Source organism: Arvicola amphibius, chromosome 4, assembly GCF_903992535.2.
Source record: "Arvicola amphibius chromosome 4, mArvAmp1.2, whole genome shotgun sequence".
Lineage (NCBI taxonomy): Eukaryota > Metazoa > Chordata > Mammalia > Rodentia > Cricetidae > Arvicola > Arvicola amphibius.
In genome coordinates, this window is record NC_052050.1 from 139,135,821 (window position 1) to 139,160,698 (window position 24,878).

Genomic DNA, 24,878 nt, shown 5'->3' on the forward strand with positions numbered 1-24,878 from the left:
TTATTCTCTCCACTGGCTTGTGGCTCATCAAGTAGGCTAGGTCCAGGGATCCACTTGTCTCTATCTCCCCAGTGCCAGGATAATAAATGTACATCACCACACCTGGCCTTTACAGTGCGTGGATTCTGAGGATCAAACTCAGTCATCATGCTTGCATGACCAGCACCAGCTGAGCTCTCTTCCCAGCGCCTCCATTATCACGTGTTAATGCAGTCAAGTGTTCATTAAATAACACATATAAAAAGTCAGTTGATAAGTTGAAGCTTATAAAAAGCACAACAGCCTACTCCCTCCCTAAATTTGTTCTCCTTTATACTAGCAGTCATTCTCAAATCTTCTAACTGATCTCTCTGGAGTTTGCAACCATCTTTCTAAGTGGTGCACTTTTAAACCACTAGGTTTTACGTTATTGATTATATAATAGGTGGTTGACTTTATTATGGTGAGTTTCCCTTTCCTCAGTTCCTTAAACACAATATTTAAGTCATTATTCTTTTTTGTAATTTTGTAACCATACAAATATTACACATAGAATATGAAAACCATGTTACTTTGGCTGACACTGTTTTTATCTTTCTTTTTGTTTTTTTCCAAGGCAGGGTTTCTCTGTGTAGCTTTGGCTGTCTCAGAACTTGCTCTGTAGACCAGGCTGGCCTCAAACTCACAGAGGTTTACCTGCCTCTGCCTCCTGAGTGCTGGAATTAAAGGTGTGCACCACCATCACCCGGCATATCTTTCTTTCTTTCTTTCTTTTTTTAAAACATCAATAAGGTTTCTATTTATTTATTTATTTATTTATTTATTTATTTATTTATTTACTTACTTATTTATTCTGTATACAATATTCTGTCTGTGTGTATGCCTGCAGGCCAGAAGAGGGCAACAAACCCCATTACAGATGGTTGTGAGCCACCATGTGGTTGCTGGGAATTGAACTCAGGACCTTTGGAAGAAAAGGCAATGCTCTTAACCTCTGAGCCATCTCTCCAGCCCCCGGCATATTTTTCTTGATATTAGTAACTGTCTTTATTTTTTCTTTTTCTGTTTTTTGTTTGTTTGTTTTGGTTTTTGTATGTTTGGTTTTGCTGGGTGGTGGTGGTGGTGTAAGCTTTTAATCCCAGGTCTTGGGAGGCAGGTCTCTGTGAGTTTGAGGCCAGACTGGTCTACAGAGCAAGTTCCAGGACAGACTCCAAAGCTACAGAGAAGCTCTGTCTCAAAAAACCAAAATATGATGATGATGATGATGATGATGATGATGATGATTATGATAACAACAACAACAACAACAACAATGATAGTAATAACATTGCTGTTTTTTCTTGAGGTGGCTTTAGGTTTTACTTTTCTCTTCTACTTAACCTCTGTTTGTCTGTCTGCTTTCCTGCAGTTTCCTTTTATCTGCTCTCATTCAGGGAAGATTGGGTTTTTGTAATCAGATTTTCATTTCTAAAAACTGCTGTTCACTATCACCTCTCAGCCTCTCAGTTACAGTCACATGTAAAATTATTCCTGCTTCTTTAACAATGTGGTGCTTGAAGGACGAGGTGTCTGCTCTTAAGTGAGGATGTTTTCTGTAGTCCCTTTGTGGTGTCTGTTGATGTTTTTCCATAGTCATTTTGCCTTTTCTTTGTGTGCTTGTAATAATCATACACAACGCTTTTAGATTAGGTTTTGTTTGGAATACAAATAAATGAATTTCCTTGGGATATTTTTGTACCTATATCGTGTATTTCATTGTTTTTTACCTGCTCCACTTCCTCCATACTTCCTTCCTCTCTTGCTAGGCCCCTTTCTCTTCCCCAGGATCCTTCCTGCTTTCCTGACAGTTGGAGTCCATTGCTATGTTTACTACCCCTCGCCCTTCAGACCCTTGCCCCAGTTCTCATAGTGCCTTTACATTTGTTACACACACACACACACACACAGAGAGAGAGAGAGAGAGAGAGAGAGAGATCTCAATCTGCATATGAGAGAAAATGTAAATAACACATTTATCACAATAAGTCTGGCTTATTTTGCTCAGCATAATCATCTCTAGTTTTATCCATTGTCCTGTGAATGTCGTAATTGCATTCTTTACAGCTGAATAAAACTGCATTGTATACATGTATCTCATTTTCTTTATCCATTCAATGTTGATAGACACCTAGTTTGGTTCCATAGCCTGGCAATTGTGAATAATGAAGCCAAAAAAAGGATGGACAGGTGTCTTTGTAGTATGATGATTTAGAGTTCTTTGAATATATATCCCAAAGCTGTATCATATGGTAATTTTATTTTTTTGAGAAATATTCATTCTGATTTTCATAGTGGCTGAATGAGTTTATATTCTCATAAGCAGTGACTATGGCTTCCTTTATTCCCACATCTTTGTCTACATTGGTTGTGTTTCCTTGATGATGCCCAGTCTACTGGAGTGAGATGAGAAATCAAAACAGTTTTTTTTTTCTGATGGCTGAAGATGTTGAACATTTCTTTCTAAATATTTATTTATTTGCCATTTTTATTTTAATCCTTTGAGATCTGTCAATTCAGTTCATTGGCTTACTTACCTATTGATTTTGGATTTTTGGTAATTTATTTTGAGAGTTCTTTATTCTAGATAGTAAGTTACTGTTATGATAATTGGCTGAGATTTTCCTCCTGTGTTGCAGGTTTCTTTTTACATTGGTGATTGCTCCCTTTGCTTTACAGAAGCTTTTGGATTTCATTCAACCTCATTGTGGTTGTGTCCTGCTCTGTGGAGTCTTTGCTTGTGTCTCTACGACAAAGTATTTTTCTTATAGCAATTTCAGAATTTTAGGTCTATTAAAAATTTTGTGCAGGTGCTCTTTAATCCCAGCACTTGGGAGAGAGGCAGAAACAGGAGGATCTCTGTGAGTTTGAGACCAGCCTGGTCTACAAAGTGAGTTCCAGGACAGCCAGGACTGTTAGAGAAACCCTGTCTCAGAAAAAAAAATTTGTGCAGGGTCAGAAATACAGACATATTTTCCGTCTTTCTATATATAAATATTTATCTGTATCTACCTAAATCTGTTTTTCTAGCATCCTTTGTTGTTTTTTCTCTACTGTATATTTTTGAAGCCTTTATTAAAAATCAAATAACTACAGCTGTGATTTTAACTCTGCCACTCTGTTCCCTGATCCAAATCGAATAACTGCAGCTGTGATTTTAGCTCTGCCACTCTGTTCCCTGATCCCTGTGTCTGCTTTTGTGTCAGCGCTCTGTTTAATTTTGATTTGTTTTTACTGTACGTGCGTAGTTTATAATTTGAGATAATTCATTGTAATGTCTCCAATTTACCTTCTGCTTAGGATTGCCTTTGCTATTTGGAGTTATTTGTGCTTCTCTTTGAATTTTATGATTTTTTTTCTCTTTCTATGAAGAGCATATTTTGAATTTTGATGGAGATTATGTTGAATCTTAGATGTTTCTGTAACTTAGCTATTGTCACCATATTTTGCCAATCTGTGTATATTGGACATGTTTCCATTTTCTAATGTCTTCAACATTTTTCTTCAAAGTTTAAAGTTGCAGAAGGCTTTTACTTCTTTGGTAGGTTTATTCCTAGGCTTTGAGGCCCTTCTACCCCCAGCTTCTTAATCACGTTCTTTATTTGAGTTATAGGGAAGGTACTGGCTTTAGTGTGTTCATTTTGCAACATACTTCATTGTTGAAAAGGGGTTTATCAGGTCTGAGAGTTTTCTGGTAGAATCATTAGGGTCTCTTAAGAATAGGATCATATCATAATTTGTTTTTCCTTTCCTTTTTGTATCCCTTTGTTTCTTTCTCTTATCTAACTTAGCCTTTCAGCACTATATTGAATAAGAATGAAGAAAGTAGGAACTTTGTCTCTTTCCTGATTCTAGAGGAAATCTGTTCATTTTTCCTCATTTATTATAATGTTGACAGTAGGTTTACAGTGTGTAGCCTTCATTATGTTGAGGTATGTTCCTTCTATTTGTAATTTCTTCAGGGATTTTCTCATGACAGGCTGTTGAACTTTTGTCGGTGGCTTTTTCTGTATACATCAAGATGATCATGTGTCCTGAGGAGCATCCTGGTGGCTTTATATATTCTGTTTTACATATGTTGAACCATTATTGTAGCCCTGAAATGTAACCCTGGTATATGACCTTGTGTATTCTTGAAATTTATTTGCAAGTTTATTTTTGTATTTATACTCATCATAGATGTTCGTTCACAGCCCCTCTCAGTCTCTGCCTCTCTGTCCTGTCTTTGTCTCTCTGTCCTTCTGTCTCTGTCTCTCTGTGTCTTTCTATCCCTGTGTGTTTCTTTCTGTCTCTCTCTTGTGTGTGCGTGGGCACAAACATATGTATACACATACACATACCCACATCCTTATCTTCTTTTATCCTACATGGTAGGGTAATGCTATCATCATAAAATGAGTTTAATAGTGTTCTTTCTCTTTATATTGTATAAAACAAAGCTTTGATGATTGTTTGTTTTAGATTTGGTAGAATTTAGCAGTGAATCTACCTGCTCCTGGGATTTTCTTTGATAGGAGATTGCATTAGTTATTTTCCATGTTTCTGGGACAAAATACCTAACAAGAGCAACTTAGGTAGTCAGAGTTTATATTGGGGCTCATTTTGAGGGTATCCTCTGTCATGTGGGAAGCTCATGGTAGTGGACCCTTGGGCAGCTGATCCGACCTGTAGTCAGATAGCAGGGGGAATGAATATTCATACTCCGTTTCTTTCTCCCTCTCTCCCTTCCTTTCTTTATATAGTCTTGGATTCCAGTGCATGGGATGGTGCTCCCATCTTCCAGTGGATCTTCCCACTCCAGTTAACCTAGTCTCTAAGTGAATACCCAAAGGCTTGTCTCCTAGTGACTCTAGATCCTGTCCAGTTGCCGGTCGCCATCACAGAGGCTATTAGGGCTTCTGTTCTGTTGCCTTTTATAGCACATTTTTATCAAACTTTTTCTGTCCACACTTCTGTTAATGCTGTCACTCAGAAGTTTTCGAGAAAATAGGATAAAATTTTGGTTTTCTAAAAGTCACTAAGCTAATAGCCTCTCATTTTGAAGATTCGATAAAATCCAAGGTAAAAGTTAAAGTGGACCAATGAGATGACTGAGGGGGTAAAGGCTTGGCATACAAGCCTGATGGCCTGAGCTTGATTAGTGAGGACCACAAAAGCGGAAAGAGAACTGGCTCCCTCAGGCTGCCTTCAAATGTACGTGCATGCACTGTGGCATGTGTGCACATGTACACAATAAATAAAAAAATAATGTAAATTAAAGAACAGTTATAATTTTCTTGATTAACTCAATATCTCTTTGGGCTGTCTATGTTTTGTCAGGTGCAATAGGATTTGATAAATGTGGGGATGAATTCTTTTTACTATAATTTATGAATTCTTGGAACAAAGAAATTTACAAATGTTTCTAGAATCCTAAATACGTTTACTTTTTTATTTTCAAGAAGTAGAAACTTAAAATCTGACTTTATTGATAGAAGTCTATCTAATACAATTTTATTTTTACAGCTTTTCTTATTTATAATTAGCCTGTCAGTGAGAAGTTCTTCCTCTGAGATATCTGGTTTGCCTCCCAGTACATTTCCTTTCTCATAGTTTCATACATTCTCTACAGCTTTTGAAAATTCAAAACAAAATTGTATCTTTTGTCATATATTTGCTTGTTTGATTTTGAAAAAAAAATCTTAATAACTATTAATTCTTTGCTGTCGTTGCTTGCTCGCCAGCGTCAGCAATTTCACAGCAAGAACAGACTATTTTCCCGCTGGTTAAAAAGCATGTGGATCTTCCCTGTGGATAAACAATGCATGGTTGAGAAGAAAGACTGGTAGATTCTTGCCCGAAGCCACTGTGAAAGAACTAAGAGACACTATTAACTGTAGCATTATCGTGCATTATCTCACCCAAAATGCTTAAAGTTGAAGCTGTTGCAATTGAAGCACAAATCGTTTTACTTATATTGTGAAGAACAAATGTTAGTTTTGGAAAGATTCTTATTTGATGTATGGAATAAAAAGTAAATGAGGGAAGAAGAAAAGTCTATTCATTTTCTTTTACATATTTTAGTGTCGGGACGCAATCACCAGGAAAATCTTACAGCTCCTCAGAGCCCGTCATTTCAGCCCAAGAGCTGGACACAAGGGTAAGACTTCCCTGACATGGTGATTAGCTTATAGTGGGTGGCCAGCAATCCAGGATGGGCACCCGCTTGTCTCATCTAAAGTAAAGGCAACTTCTTTCTTACTGCATTTTCAAAAGCCCCTTTGTTTCTTTCTAGACTGTGTTATATGCCAAGTTGGTTGAAGCGAGACAGAAACATGCTAATAAAATGGATGTGCCTCCAGCTATTCTGGCAACAAACAAGATTCTACTAGATATGGCCAAAATGAGGTAAACGGTTTATGTCCCAATCTTTCTCATATAATATATTTCTAAAAGGTATTATTGCTAGGTAACAGTATGACCGTGACTTCAGCCTGCAATGTGACTGTCACACTCCCCCTGCAGCTGCCCTGATCATAGGTGCCTTTAGTTCCATGTCTCCATGTGAATAAACAATATTCAGTATTTATAAAACCAAATCCATCACAACTCACCTGAACCCCTCTTCTTTCTGTATTTCTAATTATGATGTTCCTAATGCCGTATTTAAAACCTTGTTTTTGTTTTCATTCCTCTGAGTCTCTCTCTCTTCCTTTCAGCACTCCTGTGTCTGCAGTCTGTGCCTTTCCTCATATTCGATTACTTCAGACCTTTCCAGACTTGCTTTATTGCCGAAGCCTCCCCACTGACCACTCTCTCACATCGGATATGCTAATAACAAACTAATTACATGATCTTGACTTCCTGGACTTTGAATTCAAGCCCTTCTATTTGTTGACTTACAACTACTTTTTCATTTCAGTACAGAATCTGGAATGGTTTCTGTGACCTGAATTGCTTACTGTTTCTAGGCAGTGTCCCTTTTCCTTTCATGTGTGTTGTTTCTGCCTTGAATTCCTTGGTTCCTCACAGTTCCTCTGAAGAAATCCTCAAGGTCTGGCTGGATTGTTGTTTCCCCCGTGGTGTTTCCCATCGTGTTAATCAGCCAATTCCTCTCCCTTGTCTTTATCAGGGCCTTTCAGGTGACTGCTAAAGATACTTCTATGGTGAAGACTGCTTCATTTACTTTTCTGTATAATTAATTGTAAACATATATCACACATTAGAACTTAAACTCTGTGACTGAATTACCAATTTCCTATCTCGTTGTGACTTTGATATCACCTAGCAAGAAACACAAGGGGTTCAGCTAGTTCTAAATAAATTAGAAATAAATTAGAACTTTTAAAAAATTGTTTCTGTGGCTGGAGAGATGGCTCAGAAGTTAAGAGCACTGGATGCTTTCCCAGAGGTCCTGAGTTCAATTCCCAGCAACCACATGGTGGCTCACAACCATCTATAATGAGATCTGGTGCCCTCTTCTGGTGAGCAGGCATATGTGCTGGCAGAACATTGTATACATAATAAATAAAAAAATTGTTTCTGTTCTTAAATTTCACTTAATAGGAATAACTTTAATGCAGGATGTTCTAATGATAACACACAGAAACTCACGTTAGTATTTTGTTAAGTAAATAAATACAAATTCTAAGATGACTACTATGCAGAGATGGTACTTATGGTGCAAGAGTAATCACTGATGGATTTTAGGAAGGAGGCATCATATAGTCTTGGATATATTGGATATAATCGAAAAAGTGAGCTCTATGATTCTATGAGTATTGTTTAGATTTAAAGGTACAGCATAGAGATTATAGAATAATAAGGACGTTTAGTATGTAAATGTTCTAATTAGCAGCATGGACTTAAAGCAGACCTGAAACTCAAGAAACAAAGACTCAAATGCATTGAGTTAAAGGCCTGGTGAGCCAGTTTGCTGTTACCAGAGACATTTCACAGGGAAGAAATATGAGTCAGACTTTCTTCTGAGTTTCTTAGCCTTTCTTACTGTCCCGTTCAGAGCCTCATGGTTTTCATTTCTGGGAGTAATATGGTAACCAGGTGGAACACTGGGTTTTAGCTTATTTGTTTCTAATCATGGCTTGTTCGCTACTTAATACCTGCACTGAGTTTTTGTGATGTTAGAAGTGAAGTGGCTCTTTCATTTGTTAATTGTTTATATAGCAGATCTGTAGGTAAAGTAAGGGATTATGTGCGATGACTATCTGTAGAAAGCTCTGGTTTTGATTGCAGAAATGTATACAGTTATCAAGTACAGTGTGAGACTGAGCATCAGCTGTATTCCTGGAGTGATTCTTTCTCAGTGGCTTCTTCACAGCTCTTCCTTCCTCTTTTGTAAACAACAGACCGACTACTGTTGAAAATGTGAAACAGATTGATGGAGTCTCCGAAGGCAAAGCTGCTCTCTTGGCCCCTCTGTTGGAAGTCATCAAACATTTCTGTCAAGTGAACAGTGTTCAGGTAAAACCCTCGAGTTCCAGCAGCTTTTAGAGCAAACACTTTTGACCATGTCAGAAGCAACACATTCTCCCTTATGTGCATTTCTACCTGGACACTTAGAATATGAGCTCAGACTGTTTTACATCAATGGTAATAGTAACATGTTCTTTTGTGTATTTCATGAGAAACTATATCAAAGAGAGTTTTTAAAATATATCTTTTAAATATTTTATTACTTTTAATCGTGTGTGTGTGTGTGTGTGTGTGTTTGGGTGCTTGAAATAAAGCTCAAGTCCTCTAGAAGAACAGCACATGCTCTTATCCACTGAGTCATCTATCCAGCCCTCTATCTGAGGTTTCATATGGAGCTTAAAGGAGAGCTCTAGTTGGGATGTATGTTTTACAACTAATTATTTAATGTTTGAACATAAAGTATGTATATGAATACATATACATATATGGTTATATGTTGGAGGGAGACCACTTGTTCATCCTGGCCGCCTGGCTAGCTTAGACCCAAAATAACCACACAGAACTGTATTATTTAAATCACTGTTTGGCCCATTAGCTCTAGCTTCTTATTGGGTAACTCTTACATATTAATTTAACCCATTTCTATTAATCTGTATATCACCATATGTCTCTGGCTTACCTGGTAAAGTTCGTAGCATCTATCTCTGGCGGCTCCATGGCTTCTCTCCAACTCTGCTCACCTCCTTCATGCTATAGGTCAAGCCAATTTTCTTTATTCATTAACCAGTAAAATCAATACATAGACAGAAGAACCTTCCATACCAGTTATATACATATACCAGTATAGTAAGGGTATCTTTCCCTATGATGCGTGTCTGCCCATTGTGTGATTATAGCGTGCAAACTTGTGTTGTGTTCCTGTAATGCCTTACAGACATATGTTGATCATTCTGGTGACTGATGGTATTATTATGTCTGTCATGCTGTTGTTATTATTTGTGCTGCCTCTAAAATTTGGTAGACAAACCTCTTTTCGAGTACAAAACCTCAAGAGGACCAGAAAAGTCAGGAAGTGAAAAATGGAGAATGCTCACTCTCCCAGTCTGTGGCTGTCACGTACTCTTTATTCCAGGAGAATAAAATGTCCTTGGTAAGTGTGCCTTCAGTGAGTTTGCACTTGTGTTTGCTCAGCTGTTTAGTATTGAAGCTGGGACTTGGGGTTTGCTACTTCTTGGCATCCAGTGAGTCTCATCTTTGATTTTCTGTCTCTGCCAGGTAACAGCAGTGTCTAGTGTGACCACGGTTATTTTAACAGAGACTGTCTCACAGTTAGGAAGAACACAGCAGTAGCTCAGAGCAAGTGCTACAGAAGCATTTTATAGCCAGTTTAAAACTATCAATGTATATATTATAAGAGACACAAAACTAAAATATGACCAAATCATACCCAATATCTATATATCATTCTTTATATCATTAACCATGAAATATGAGAATGTCTGTAGGCTTTAGTCTCTTGCGCCTTCACTTACCGCCATGTGGGAGCCCTTGGGCTCTCTCCAAGCCTTGCCAGAGAAAATAAATCCTGTGAGTTAGACAGAAGCAAAGCACAAAGCTGTGAAAGCTTGATGTGCACACTGGTTTTGGAAGTTACTCAAAGATCCGAAAATAACCTTCTAAGAATTTGTTTTCCATTCTGTGTCTTCCAGCATGCATTACTCCAGTTTTTCCTCCAAAACTATGTTGGTCACTCTTTTTACAATCTTATTACCATGAAAAATGATCATGGTTAATATTTCTTCCTTGTTCTACCATGGTCTTTATGAGTTTTTATTCTGTAAAATGGAGAGTATGTCACGAGAACAGGGCAGTATGAGACCCCTGCTCTGCATCCTTGACCTCTCTGGTATTTAACTGATTTGCAGCAGCTCATGTGGGTCAGGGCTGCTTTTCCTGTCCGCATGCATCAGGACACACTTTATTTATCTTATGGTCAGATGGAAAGAAGGGTGCACAGGCCTTAACGTAGAATATCTAGGTAGTCAAGTTCTTCACTTAAAATTAGAAAAACCACTAGCCAAGAAGCCAAGTGATTCCATTAGCTACTTTTTAAATAAAATACATGGTTAATAGGAATTTAAGTTGAATCTTATATAAACATTACCATGTACTTGTTGAATATACCGTTTATGTATGATTTGACCATGGATTTACAGTAACTGAATATAGTTGCCAAGAAAGTTTGGAATGGGCTCCAGATTTTGTGAATAAAGTATATTTTGGTACTCACTAATAATATATAAAATATATTACATTTTATGAATAATTATGTAACGAATGAAATATCTTTTATATATGTCTTATGGTATTATGAAGTGTTTGGTTTTGAAAAATGATTGTTGATTATCTATACCTCCCTGGAGTCTTAAGAGGGTCTTGCTAGTTAACCACAAAATTAAATGCATCTGAGGACTAATTAGTGATGAGCAATAATACAATTAGTTGGAGGTAATTTGATGCCTCGTATCAAATAACCCCGATATTATACACACATGGAACATACTTTTTAATGGAGATAGTGGAAATTTAATGAAAGCAATTCAACACCTACTTGTGAAGGATGAAAATAGCGCCCTAGATGGTTTGCTCTGTGAATGAATCAACATTCACACATACAGTCTAAATACAGACTTTGTAAATATAGTGAAAGAAATATCATGACTGTTATCATAATTGAGTACCAATGCTTTTTGTTTAAAGAAACATTTTTTAGCTAATACAAATTGTAAGTGTATTTGGAACCACATATATTTAAAAAGCTTTATAGAAATATTTTCCAAAATTGATTATTATCTTAAATTCAGTTGTATGATAAGGGTGAACAAGCATTCTTATTAAACTATAGTTATTGTTTTATGAACAGAGCCTATTTAAAACATTGAACTCTTCTCAGTATCCTTCTAACGAGTGTTTCTGCAGTCTTGCATCATTGCTGAGCACTGAGGGGTTGTCTTCTTGGAAATTCATGTAGCCAAAGCACCATGTCCAATCTCAAGAGCATTACAGTACAGCTTTCTATGTTTTCAAAGACTGAAACAGTTATCATACTTATAAAGTGGCCGATGGCTAGCACCATCAGCTTTGTGAATAGAGGGAAGGTGGGGGCATTGAATTTTTGGCTAAAGTTGGCTGATTTTGTTTTAATCAGTATACAGAGTAGAATCTGTGGTGGTCTATGTATAGTAGTTTTAAAGAAGTATTTAAAATGAAAATTTTGTCCACTGCTTATTTCTCAGTGAATAGTTGCTGCCTGAAGATATTTTCTTTCTGTGAGATGCGGTAGAAGTTCTAACTCATTGGTTCTTTTGCTATTCCCCCACAGCACAGCATAGCCGAGAATAGGCTTCTGCCTCTCACAGCAATTGGCATGCACTTAGCCCAGGCAGCGAAAGCTGGCTATCCCCTGGATATGGAGCGAGCTGGCCTGACCCCAGAGGTTCAGAAGATTATTACTGATGTTATCCGAAACCCTCCCATCAACTCAGGTGATGAGCGCAGCCCTTTCTGCAGCCTAATGACCCGAGTCAACTCAGATGAAGTAAACAAGTGATTTGCTCAGAGTTTCTTACTAACAGCCCTGACCCTTTATTTCTTTCTCAACAGGAAGAATACTGCAAATTTCTTTTCAGATTATAATCTTCCCATCATGTCCAAATCAGGCATGTTTTTACTACATTTTCCTTTGTCTTCTTTTCCAGCAGCTGAGCGACTCTCATTTCCCCTAAGTCTCTGCCATTGGTTTCTCCCTGTAACCAGCAGTCAGTGGCATCAGTCCCTGACATGGCAAGCTCTGTAGAGTCCTCCCCACACTTGATAGGCGGCTTGCCAGTTAAGAGTACTGGCTGCTCTTCCAGAAGACGGAAATTTGATTCTAGCACCCACGTGGTGATCCACAACCACATGTAACTCCAGTTCCAGAGGATCTAACACTTCCTTCTGACCTCTGTTGGGACCAGGCACACATATGTTGCATAGACATACATGCAGGCAAAATACCCGTATCAAGTAAAAAAGCATTTGTTCTAGTTCCGCTGAGGAACCTCAGCTGTACCACGGAGCTCAGTCCCCTGCTTGCCTTGCAGAAATATTTAAGAAGTGATGCATTTTTTTACAGAAGTAAAGTTAAGGTACACTAGAGAATTTTTCTCTTAAATTCACAAATATGTGGTCAGAGTGTTAATACATCTGGTTTTCAGATTTTATGTCTGTTAGACTAGAGCAGTGGTCATCCTAGAAACAGGCAAACAAAACTTAATCTGCAAAGCTGATGAATTCTTACTTTTTATTCCCTGAAATTCTTTCTTGTGTGGAAACAACTTGAGTTGTGTCCCTTACCCCATGGATTTGTAAAGTGATAAATTGCTTAGTGAGAGTCTTTCTCAAATACAGTCTGGCTATAATTTGATTTTCTGTACATTTCTGTGTATAGAGAAAGCGTGTCTAGACTTGTAAGTCTGATACTTGTACATTTACAATTATAAGTTAATGAATTGCTATTTTTGGAACTTGGTCAATATAGATCTGCTAAGGTTAAATTTCAGTTTGTAAAATTTAAGACTCAAGGGCCAGATCTAGACTTTGTGGTAAAATGTCTAAAGTAACTCAGTTGTGAGGCATCCTAAGAGAAAACGATGACTTCCTGACATCAGTAGCCAGTCTGTTAGACATGAAGGGAGGAGACCAGCATTTACCATGCAGGATTACAGTAAGGTGGTACCATCCCTGTCCACTGCAAAATGGCACATCATTTTAGGGAGAGCTAAGGACTGGAATTGGGACTCAGGCACATTTTGATAACATGTTTGGGCAGTGTCATGCAGCACTGCTTTTTCTTCTTACAAAAAAATGAAATATTGGCAATCATGCTTGCTGCTGATTGGCTGCCTTCCTGAAACCATGGACTAATAGATGGAATTAGCCTAGACAGGTAGATGCAAAGGCTTTGGCAGTGACACACTAGTGAGTCAGTCTTACCTCTGACAGTTCATGGTCATGACCCAAACCTTTCCAGGGCTCAGTTTTTCATGTATGAAACAGAAAGGAACACTATTTTTATTGTTTACAGAACCATGAGAAATGCATTAGATACCAGACAGAGAGCCTTGGGACATGGTAAACAGTGAATTGTGGCATTAGTGAAGGGTGGTGGTGATTGAAGTAAATGATAATATCTAAGAACATTCTAAAAATATCCTTAAAGTCTCATTACTTTTGTATTTCATTCTTTTTGATAGTTAATTAAGAATCTATGAAGTTGGAGTGGGAGAGATGACTATGGATAAGAGCACTTGCTGCTTTTGCCGAGGACCCAGGTTGGGTTCCCAGCATCCACATGGTGACTCAAATGTCTGTAACTCCAGTTCCAGGGGATATGATGCCCTGCTCTGACCTATGCAGGCATTGTACACACACATAGTGCAATACATACATGCAGGCAAAGCAGTCATACACATAAAATACAAATAGATCTTGAAAAAAATATGAAGTTAATAAGTAAATGTGTATAAAGGAAGATTTCAAAAACCACATAATCACTCTTCAGTATGGATTTTTACTATTGATTGTCTCTACAGGGATATAAAAGTCTGTAGATGTCCAAGACTCTTCTGTAGTAACATTCAAATGCATGTATCATGTATCCTATATACTTTCAATCACATCATATTACATATAATATGTAGCTACTGCACTATTAAATGCTTTTCAGTAGTCATTGCAATGTATTGTTTGAGAAATAGCAAGGAGAATGTGTGTACATGTTTAGCGCAGTGGCTGGTTTTTGTTTGTTTTGAGACAAGGTCTTGCTGTGTAGTCTAGGCTGGCTTTGAACTCACATCCTCCTGACTAAGTCTTCTGAGGGCTGGAACTGTAGGCATGTACCACCATACCCAGTCCGTGGTTGGTGAAGCCAGGATATGGAACCTGTGACTTTGATAAAGAGCCAACAGGTAACAATGATAAATTGTATTTTATAGAAGTGTGTGAGTTTGAGAATTCTACAAGCTATAGTGGTCTTTTGTATATTTATATACTAAATAATTGAGCAATATTCTTGAATTAAAACACCAAATCTAACCTCAACTCATTGCTATGTATCTACAGAAACTGTCTGATTTGGCTATGGTAAAGAGTTAAGTTGCTGTTAATTTAGTTTCTAAGTTATGTGATTGTAAAGTTATATAACTTTTGACTAAGAAACAAGAGTAGAAATCTTTTTCTCTTTTGCACTCCTAAACGGTTTTGTGTCGTGTTGGGGACCTAGGGAGTTGCAAAAACTAGTTTTATTTTTTTATTTTTATTTATTTATTTTTCTCATTTTTTATTAAAAATTTCCATCTCCTCCCCTCCTCCTCCCCCTTCCCAGCCCTCCCTTCCACCCATACCCAAAAACTAGTTTTAGTGTCATGTATAAGATTGATGATTCACCAAGTTTTAATTCTTACTGTGCCACTTTAAGTCATACTACCAAATAACTTAAAATTAACTTAAAAGTTATCAAAATAAAATGTAACTTACAATTTTTATTAAGATTCAGCTTTATTAAGTCTCTTGTTTGACTAAAGTGAATTAATTTTATTTCCTTTAATATTTTCTAATGTCTTTAAATATTGTGTATCATAACTAGTGTCCTCTATAGTCTGAGCTTAGTAATATCAATTTCTGGTGTTAGATAATTAATATTTAAATCAATATTTATCTTTGAGAATTTTATGTACAAATACTGTATTTGCATTATTTCCAATCCTTCCTCTCTCCTGTGCAATTCATTGCCATTTCCTCCATCCCAACTCAAATTCAGGACCTCTTCTTTAATTATTGTCATTCATCTGCACACATGCACACTCATGAGCTCATGCACACACACACACACACACACACACACACACACACACCATAGATACAGAATCTACTGAGTTTATTTAATGTTCTCAGGGTACATATCTGTAGAGAGGACCAAATTGATAACTTTTTTTAAAAAATATTTTTATGGTTTACTTAACTTTTATTTTATGTGCATTGGTGTGAAAGTGTCAGATCCCCTGCAACTGGATCTTCAGACAGTTATGAGCTGCCATGTGGGTGCTGGGAACTGAACTCAGATCCTCTGGAAGAGCAGTCAGTGCTCTTAACCACTGAGCCATCTCTCCAGCCCCCTGATAACTTTTTAAACTAATTCAGTATTTTAATGAACAAGCTTGTTTGAAATTTAAATTGTGCACAATCTTAAACTGATCTTTTTCTGTTTTTTTATAATATAATATTAACTCAAAAATAAAGTAGCTGTGAATTGAAATCTTATTTTTGTGCACTCTTATTTCCCATCTAGATTTTCATTCTATAACTTTGTGTTTTTATAATTTTGTGATTTTTGTTCATTTGTCTATGTGTCTATAATTTTAAACTTCTTTTTTTTTACACTGAGTATATTAACAATGCTTATAAATTAAGTCAGTTATTTAATGAGGTACCTAGATAATACTCAGAATAATTTCTCCCATTCTTTATGTGCATGGAACTGGAAAATTAAGGGTAGCTTCCAAGGGACCTTGGACTAAGGGGTAACATGATCTCTTTTAAAGCACTGAAGGAGCACAGCTTGTGCTGTGAAGTGGAAGTTAGTAGATTCGAAACTGCAAATGACAAGCCGAAGTGCAGGCTGACTCAAGATAGTCATACCTTAAAGATAGAACATGCAGAAGTGTGTAACATAACATTGATGTCTAATTCATAATACTCTATACATAATATCACTATCAGTAATTAATCTAGAGGTAAATGTTTGTGTGCTATAATTTTTTAACCTTTTTAATTTTAGAAGTAAATTTATTCAAAAATGAAGTTTCTTTTAAAATAATCTTAGTATAACATTATAGTTCAGTAGCTTTACGATTTTCTAAAAAAAATAGTTTGAATACTTCCACCATAAAATTAAGGATGTGTATTTTCATTATCTAATGTTAATAACTCACAGAAGAAAATGGATGTAATATAGTATTGTTATATTAATTGATTGAAATGTGGGAAAATTCAGTGATTTCTCCAGAACAGCACTACCCAATAGAAATATAATGTTAACCACAAGGACAGCTTAATTTTCCAATATCTACATTAAAAACTAAATAGATACAATTAATTTTCATAACAGTTTAGTCTGTCCTGTATACTAAAATATAACTTCAATGTTCTACTAATCCAAAGTTCTTAGCAAGCTATTTTACATTTTTTTTCTCTACTAAGCCTTCTCAGGCATGTGATTATGTTCATAATATGCCTTCTGATGCTAACGTTTAATTAGAAATACTTAGCCAGTGTGCTGGTGCATGTGTCTAATCCCAGAGCCCAAGAAATGGAACTAAAGATCATTGGTAGCTCAAGGTCTTTAATATCTACACAGTGAGTTCATGGTCAGCCTGAGCTAGATGAGAAAATAGCAGCATCAGAAAAAATTAGTGATCCATATTTAACTTTCATAAACTTTGAAGTTGAATGAAGTGAACTGGTATAGTATTGACTTTTAAATTTAATGATTAATTTGAATTACTTAATTTCAGATGCTCAGTAGTATGTGCTTGGTTAATGGGTATAGTATTAGATATAGCACAATTTAGAGATAATTTACAGTATACATCAAACCACAATGTATCTAACCTGAGAACCAGCAACCCCACATCCAGCAGTCCAGAGATATGGAAAAAATACATGTACTATGATGTTTATCAGAACCTAGTTTGTTTGTTTGTTTGGTTTTTTTTTTTTTTGTTTTTTGTTTTAAATTGAAGCCGAGTGCTCACAGTCGAGCCTGCTACATGCAGAGAGCAGAGTGCTCACCCGCGGCAGTAGAGCTGGTGGGTTTCGTGATCATTAGAATGGTGCATTGACCCCAGGAATACAATTGTAATTGGGTTCATATGATAAGCTCATTAATGATTTCAGTACATATTTAGTGCATAGTCCTTTCTAAGACTATGCCTAACACAAGTCTTACATTCTAAACCTGTAATTTATGTGAGTACCCAACCTCACTAATTTTTGTTAGGTGTATATAACTTTTATCTGTGCCTTAAGAAAAAATTGCTATTTTGGATGAGTCCTTGAGTAGCAAGCCACACAGTCTTTGGGAGAAAAGAAAAAAATAAACTTGAAAATATCACCATTTTAAATTCATGTTTTCAAGGTATCATTAAAAAATACTTGGCTTCTGATCACAAAGTTGAATTAAGTGTCAGGAATGCTTGATGTATTTTATAAAATGGAGATGAATACATAGGTTCTAGGTTGCTTAGTTCTCTTGTACTCGACGTTGACAATGAGGATGGCGTGGAAAGGAAAGGGTGCTCCAGTGAATGTCCTCCTCCGTCTGTAGGCGGCCCTCCACGGTGCACACACGTGAATGACCGATACAACATGCGTTCATCGTGTTGCCACAACACATGAAAGCTCCTTGAAGCAAAATCCTGTGTCAGAACTCTGTCGCAGGGTGCTCTGTTCTGTGTATATAGCAGGGTTGGCTGTGAGCGCTGCATGTCTCCAGTTCTTCATTAAAGCAATGTTATGGTGAGCATAGTCTCCTGGATAATTCACCCAGGATAAGCATTTTAAGTAAATAGTGTGGTTTGTTATGCTACATATTATCGATGTAATTATGTTAGGATATTATTTATAAGTGTCAATTACTTATATTTTAAGAATGTTTTGTTTTCTGAGACAGGGTTTCTCTCTGTAACAGCTTTGGTTGTCCTGGAACTCACCCTGTAAACCAGGCTGGCCTCGAACTCACATAGATCCACCTGCCTCTGCCTCCTGAGGGCTGGAATTAAAGGTGTGCGCCACCATGCCCGACAAGAGTAATTTTTAAAAGAACTAATTTATTGTGTGTGTGTGTGTGTGTGTGTGTGTGTGTGTGTGTGCGCGCATGTTCATGTCTCTGCAGCGGGTATCAGATTCCCTGCAGCTAGAGCTACAGGTGGTTGTTAACTTCTGGATGTGAGTACTGGAAGCTTGGGTCCTCTGTCAGAGCAGGGTGTGCTCTTGCCTGCTGAGTATCTCTCCAGGCCCAAGAATACATTTTTAAGGGAAATAAATTTGTAATCAACATTTGGAAATTGAAGCACAGTTTCCTTTAACAAAGGGTCTGTGCGTGGTTGTTATTCTCAGGGACCCTACCAAAGACTCCTTACAGAATCCTTAGTATTGGCCTGTCCTTGAGCTAAGTTTGGATGGAGTCATGGGGAGGAACCAGAGCGTTACCCCATTTTCCTTAACGTTACCATGTGAAAGACAAAAATTTTCTTGAGCGATTTTCTTCCCTCCCATATAGTATTTCATCATTTTCACCGGGTAGTTTTCTAAACTTTCTGCTTAACTTTTGTTGGTTTGGTTTTCTTATCTTTTGCAGATATGTATAAAGTTAAACTCATTCGAATGTTAGTCCCTGAGAACATTGACACGTACCTTATCCACATGGTAATTGAGATCCTAGAGAGTGGTGACAGCAGAAGCCAGCCTTCCTGTGACCCCAACAGAAAGAGATGTTTGCCCGGCTCTGAAGAGAGCGGCGTGAGCTTTAAGAGAACCAAGGATGTGGTCGCTGATACCAAGGTGTTTATTACACGTTTACACGTTTATTACACGCTTGCACGTTTATTACACGCTTACACGTTTATTACACGTTTACACGTTTATTACACGTTTGCACGTTTATTACACGTTTACCCGTTTATTACACGTTTACACGTTTATTACACGTTTACACGTTTATTACATGTTTACATGTTTATTACACGTTTACATGTTTACATGTTTACACATTTATTACACGTTTACACGTCTACAAAGTGCCACCTTGTTCACGTCGCAGGCTCAGTGGATATATTTTGATCTGTTGTAATATATACATCTGTGTGTGCTATTCCCTTTGCTTTTCAAAATAAGATGTGAGAAAAGCTGTTTTTAAAAGACAGTAAAGCAAGTATAATTTATTGTACAGAATCACGGCTTACATTTTACCTGTATGGTCTTTGTGATCTGGAGAAATACACCTCATTCCAGAGATGTAGTTAATGGAGTTTGCTTTGTGTAGCTGGCATCGTGTATGGTTTATGGAAGTGAAGACAAACTTGATTATAAATGCTTCCCGCTAGTTGATCTGTCATCCTCATGCTCTGGTGTGAAGATTGTACTCTACATGTTGATAGTTATGATTATGAGCATAACACACGAAGTCTTTTGCATAGTTAGAAAAAGTCCACATTCAGTGTTATTTTAGATGATATTAAAAATGATGTCTGTGTTATATGGCAGATGGTACCAGAGAAGAATCATTCTCTGGTGTGACTATATGCAGCACACAACGCCTGTCTGTGCTCTATGCGCTACCATACATTTCCCGAGCTTCGGGCAAGGGGCTGGAGGTTGAAACATACAAAGACACACAGACAGAGAGACAGAGACATGGACCTCTAGTCACTGGTAAGAAGCCCTTTATTCAATAGCACCATGGAGGCTCATATACCCAACAGTCAAGTGGGCCAACAGGTGAAAACCTCATCCTCTGATCCTCAAGGCCAAGGCAACACGTGCTCGTGAAGCAGAGCTGGTAAACAACTTTGACACAGCTTTCAGTAACTCAAATCAGAAGGAAAGTAAAGATCTCTAGCAGGGAAGAGCAGCTGGAGGCCAGGACTCCAAATGGTCCCAACAACTATCCATTTGCAGGTGTGACCTTTAATACACGACACACTGATAGTAATTGCTGAGCTTTTAATAACTTACTACAAGTGCTTTAGTTCTCCCATGGCAAGCTTGCTGTTGTGGCTTGTAGCTGTTAACACTTGAGTTAGAAGCGAGGCTCCACGCTTCAGCACTACGGTAATCTTTGTAGGGTTTCCAGCACCGGGCTCTTATTCTTCTCAATAATGTCAAAATAAAGGGAACTGGTATTTTAAAAAATAACTGTTCTTTTAAAATTCTTTACTTTAATATCTTAACATTCAATGTGAAATTTCAATATACAATTCCTTTTCCTAATTACCTTTGGCTTTCCCCCTTTAACTGTGAATATTTTGAAACCTTTTAAAGGCAGAAATCAGAATAAAATATAGCAAGCAATTGATAAAACATATAAAGTTATCATTCTTAAAATGCTGTAAGTTATACGTTATGCACATTTAACTTAAACAAAGCTACCGTATTATAGAAGCCTTCAAATGCTTCCAGTAAGTAAATTAACTTGGCTAAATTCTGAGTGGTGTTCTTATTAGCATGATTTCTGTCTTTCTAAGATTAAGACTCAGCTTCGTGCTCATATTTGTTCCATTGTAGGTTTGTAGAGCACTCCCTACTTCAAGTAGTAATTTTTGTTTGCTTTATCATGTGTGGGTGGTGTGGCAGAAAACATTCCTTTTATGTTATTAAATGTTTTTTAAGGGACTTTTAACCAAGTCCTAAGGATTTTGGTAGATGAGACTCTAAAATCACATGCAAAGCAGTATGTGTGTATGTACTTGTTCTTTTTCTGAGAAGGGGAGATCTACAGTCGTCAGGAAATTCTCAAATTGTTCTATGAAGCAAAGACTTTTCTCATTTATTCAACGAGTGTTTTTGAGCTCTTGCTGCTTCTTGGCCACCGCAAGGAGCTGAACACCGACTGAGTCAGTCTCCTGGCCTCCTGCCACCACGGATGTCAGTACCTGTTTTCTTTCTCATGTGCTCAATAAACTTTCTGTGTGCACATGTATATATATCTTCCTCGGGCCATCACAGTCATCTTCTCTAGAGTTTTTTGTTTTTATTGTTTTCTGTGAAAACTCTTGGACTTGGGACCTTGTGCACGCCAGATGAGTGTTATAGCACTTAACCCTTTAAATTCACCACTTTGCTCAATCCAAAATAAATGTGTCGTGCTGTATAGATCAGAAATAATGTCCATGTTTTATGTTATGTTATTATTATATAATAATGTTTTATGTGGCAAATGAGTATCTTGAAAGTCAGTACTGAAGCCAGTGGAATGTTCAGTGGGTAAAGGCCTTTGCCTACGTGAGGCCGGCGGTTGAGTTTGATTCCTAGAACCCGTGTGAAAATGGCAGATGCAGTGACATGCATCTATGATCCTGGTACACCCATGGCAATAGGGAGGTGGAGACAAGGAAAATTCCTGAAGTTTGTAGGCTAGGTAGCGTGGAGTACACAGCATGGCAGAAACAATAAGAGAGACTGTTCTGCAACATTATAGAAAGAAGAGAAAGAAGCCTTGAATGATGCCTCTGTCTTCCACAAGGTATTGTAGTTGATGTAGCATGTACACGTAGACACACACATACACACACACACACTAATAATAATAATAATAATAATAATAATAATAATAACAAATCATCTTTAAAGTGAATGGTGTTGGGATTATAAGTAAATTCTTAAGGAAATGACATACTTTTTCTCTTTACTTATTTATTAGATTTTTTTACCCCCAAAAGGATTCTATAGATGTTTCTATTTCACTTTGAGGAAAATTGTTGAGGGTTTCTGAGTTGTTTTTATAGCTCTTGTGCTTTTTCAGTTGTATGAATATTTCTTTGTGTTTCTGTTCTCTGTAGATGTCATCTGAAATGTCAAAAAGAAAATTACCTGAGTGGTTTGCCAAAGGAAATGTGTCCTCAGCTGATACTGGCAGCTCATCAATGGCCAAGACAAAAAAGAAAGGGCTTTTTAGTTAAGAGACAGCTGCAGAACAACTTGTGTGTCCTGCTGTCCTTATTCCTGTAAAGAATACAAAAACTATGTTAACTTTAAAATTTCTTAAGGTTCAAAGTAAAACTCACTTAAATATTGAGCATTGAGTCTTTAATCACCTGCCCACAGTTGAGGTAAGGCATCTGAATCGTCAGAGACCGCGAGTACAAGCTGGAATCTCATTGTTGGTTCCCTTCAGAACCCTTGCCTCCGTCTCATGGTGCAGTCTCTCTTCTCCCCATAGTAATGGACGAGGGGAATGTGGGCCGTGTCTCTGACCTAGAGAGCGGGTTTAGTAGCTGTGTACTGACTGATAGGAAGCAGTCTTGAGTGCCCAGCTGGTGCCCTGTGAATGTACGGCAGCAGGCTTGTTTTACAGATTGTCTTTCCTTTCTGTGTGCACTGCCAGACGATGCCAGTGCACCACACATTGCCTTCTGTTTAAGTGGGGTGGGGAGTGTTGGAAGGGTTCCAGTTACAAAGGCAACTAAATGCTATGCATTTTCCACACAATGTGTATTATTTTTCAAGTAAAGCAATGTCCTCCATACTGAATATTAAATATATTTAATTTTCATTTATTTATTTACGATGAGTACCTTCAATGTTTGAAGATGCCAAAAATGAATATATGTCTTATGTTTCACAAAGAACTTAAAAATTTAAAATTCAGCTCTGTTCTGGGTAAACTTTTATTATTTAACTTTAGGCAGTTTACCATATACCTTATTTTTTTGAACCTTCGATTAATTTTTTTGTAAATAGAAATGGACTGTTATTAATACAGAAGAAATACATACTTGAATGCAGAGTAGCTGGGGGAAAAGCCACCCAAGGGTCCACTGGGAGATAATCAAAGCCACTTTTTGTAACCTGCCAGAATTTTATATATGTATTTTTTTAACTTGTTACACCTATAATATGTGGATGAATTTTATCATAAACATTCAGATTATACTTAAACATAAAATCTCCATGTTCTCATTTTTCTGCTTCCTGTTACAGACAGTAGGTCCCATGAAGTTTGCCATGGACATTTTCTAGTTACTTCTATATTTCTGTACCTTAATGTGTGTTTCTACAACGTACGAGTTGGTGTTCTCTCTGACCTCAAGCTTCATGCTGGATATAGTGTTCATCTGTAGGAAAACACCTACTTAATTATTTGAATTATGAGTTGAATTGGATAGTTTTTTTAATGGAACTGCAAAATAAAATTTGCTGGCAAAAATTTTAGACCTGGTGCAGATTTTTCCTCAATACCGAATGAAGTTAGCCTATTGCTTTAAAGAAAATTACTTACTAGCATTTATTCTCAGTGATAAAACTGAAATTTCTAGTAGAACTTATAATCTTGGTGAACTCAGGTCCTTCCCTGGGAACCTGGGCAGCTTTCCTTGACCTGAAGACTTTTCTAATGAGATGGATAAAATAAACATTTGATTTTTTTGATGCTATCTAAAGTTTTTTTCTATGTCTGGAACATCTAAGTAATCCAAGAAATCAGTGTTTTATGTATGGATGACTGAGACATGCTGTAATATAGAGATACATTGCTTAACAGACCTGATGGAGGCAGAAAAGGGACCAGCAAATCTCAATGTAACCAAGAATGAAAAGATGGCTGTAGTTTCCTATAACACAGCATGAATAATCATTAAGAAACATCTACAGTTTTGGTATAGCTTCAAAGAAGATTCTCTACTGTTATTTGAATAAAATATCCTGTCTTTTCCAACTGCATACTTGTATGAACTCGGGTTTTCCTCACATACCTCAGGCAAAGTAGCGTGTCCAGATAGACCAAATGCAGAAGGCCGGGACCCCAGCCTCTTCTCCTAAGCTCATCTACACAATGAGATGAAACAGTGCCATCCTTGTCAAGCTTTGGTGAAAATACCCCTTTAGAACAAACAGTGTTTATGTTAAAATGTAATTGGTTTACTGTTTTTAAATGAATCAATAAATCTTTGGAAAAAAGTCTCAGATCTGAGAATATATCTGTGTATATAAGTGTATACTGAGTAACTGCAGAAACCAGGAAAGTCAAAAGTAACCTTGAGGGCACTGAAGAAGGAGCCTGGGGGCAGGACAAGGGGTGGGTGTGGGGTAGAAAAGCACAGGTTCTGTGAAGGGCAGTGGGAAGAACAAGGCAGGGACTTTAACTGCTGAGAGGAAGAGCAATGAGGGAGAGGAAGAGGGAAGGAGGGGGCGAAACTAACACTAACAATGTCTGAAAAGCCATAGGGAAGCATACTTTATGTTTATTTAAACGTATTGGGCTTGGTTTGGTTTCTTCAGATAGTCTCAATATAGCCTTGTTCAGCTTGGAGCTCACTATGTAGACAGGCTGGCCTGGCTGTCTCTCTGTCTCTGTCTCTGTCTGTCTCTGTCTCTCTCTCTGTGTGTGTGTATGGTTTAAATAAAATTATACTACCTCAGGTGATAATGCTCCTCCCCTCAGGAACAAGAGACCGCTTATAAAACCCCCAGCGCTAAGCATGAGAAACCTCCCTTCAAGTTGTTGGACAGCGACGTCCAAGCAACTCCCCCAAACAATACAGGCTATTGCCTTCACCATCAGTTGCCTCCGGGAGCTTAGTTCTAGCCTCTTATTGGCTAACTCTCACATATTGATTCAACCCATTTCTAATAATCTG

At 37.4% G+C, this 24,878-nt stretch overlaps 1 protein-coding gene across 3 annotated transcripts in view; it reads left to right on the top strand.

Annotated features, from left to right (window-relative positions):
- Positions 1 to 24,204, top strand: part of Wrn (WRN RecQ like helicase) — a 101,388-nt gene extending 77,184 nt beyond the window's left edge. For 2 of the 3 annotated variants that reach the window (XM_038325628.1, XM_038325629.1), the window contains exons 28-35: positions 6,079 to 6,154; positions 6,290 to 6,402; positions 8,361 to 8,475; positions 9,449 to 9,577; positions 11,810 to 11,972; positions 18,884 to 19,086; positions 21,722 to 21,766; positions 22,083 to 24,204. In XM_038325628.1, coding sequence (XP_038181556.1) covers positions 6,079 to 6,154; positions 6,290 to 6,402; positions 8,361 to 8,475; positions 9,449 to 9,577; positions 11,810 to 11,972; positions 18,884 to 19,086; positions 21,722 to 21,766; positions 22,083 to 22,202 — 964 coding nt within the window. In that variant the 3' untranslated portion in view covers positions 22,203 to 24,204. The remainder of the gene's footprint in view (positions 1 to 6,078; positions 6,155 to 6,289; positions 6,403 to 8,360; positions 8,476 to 9,448; positions 9,578 to 11,809; positions 11,973 to 18,883; positions 19,087 to 21,721; positions 21,767 to 22,082) is intronic. The other variant, XM_038325630.1, reaches the window with a different exon arrangement.
- Positions 24,205 to 24,878: the final 674 nt, after the last annotated feature.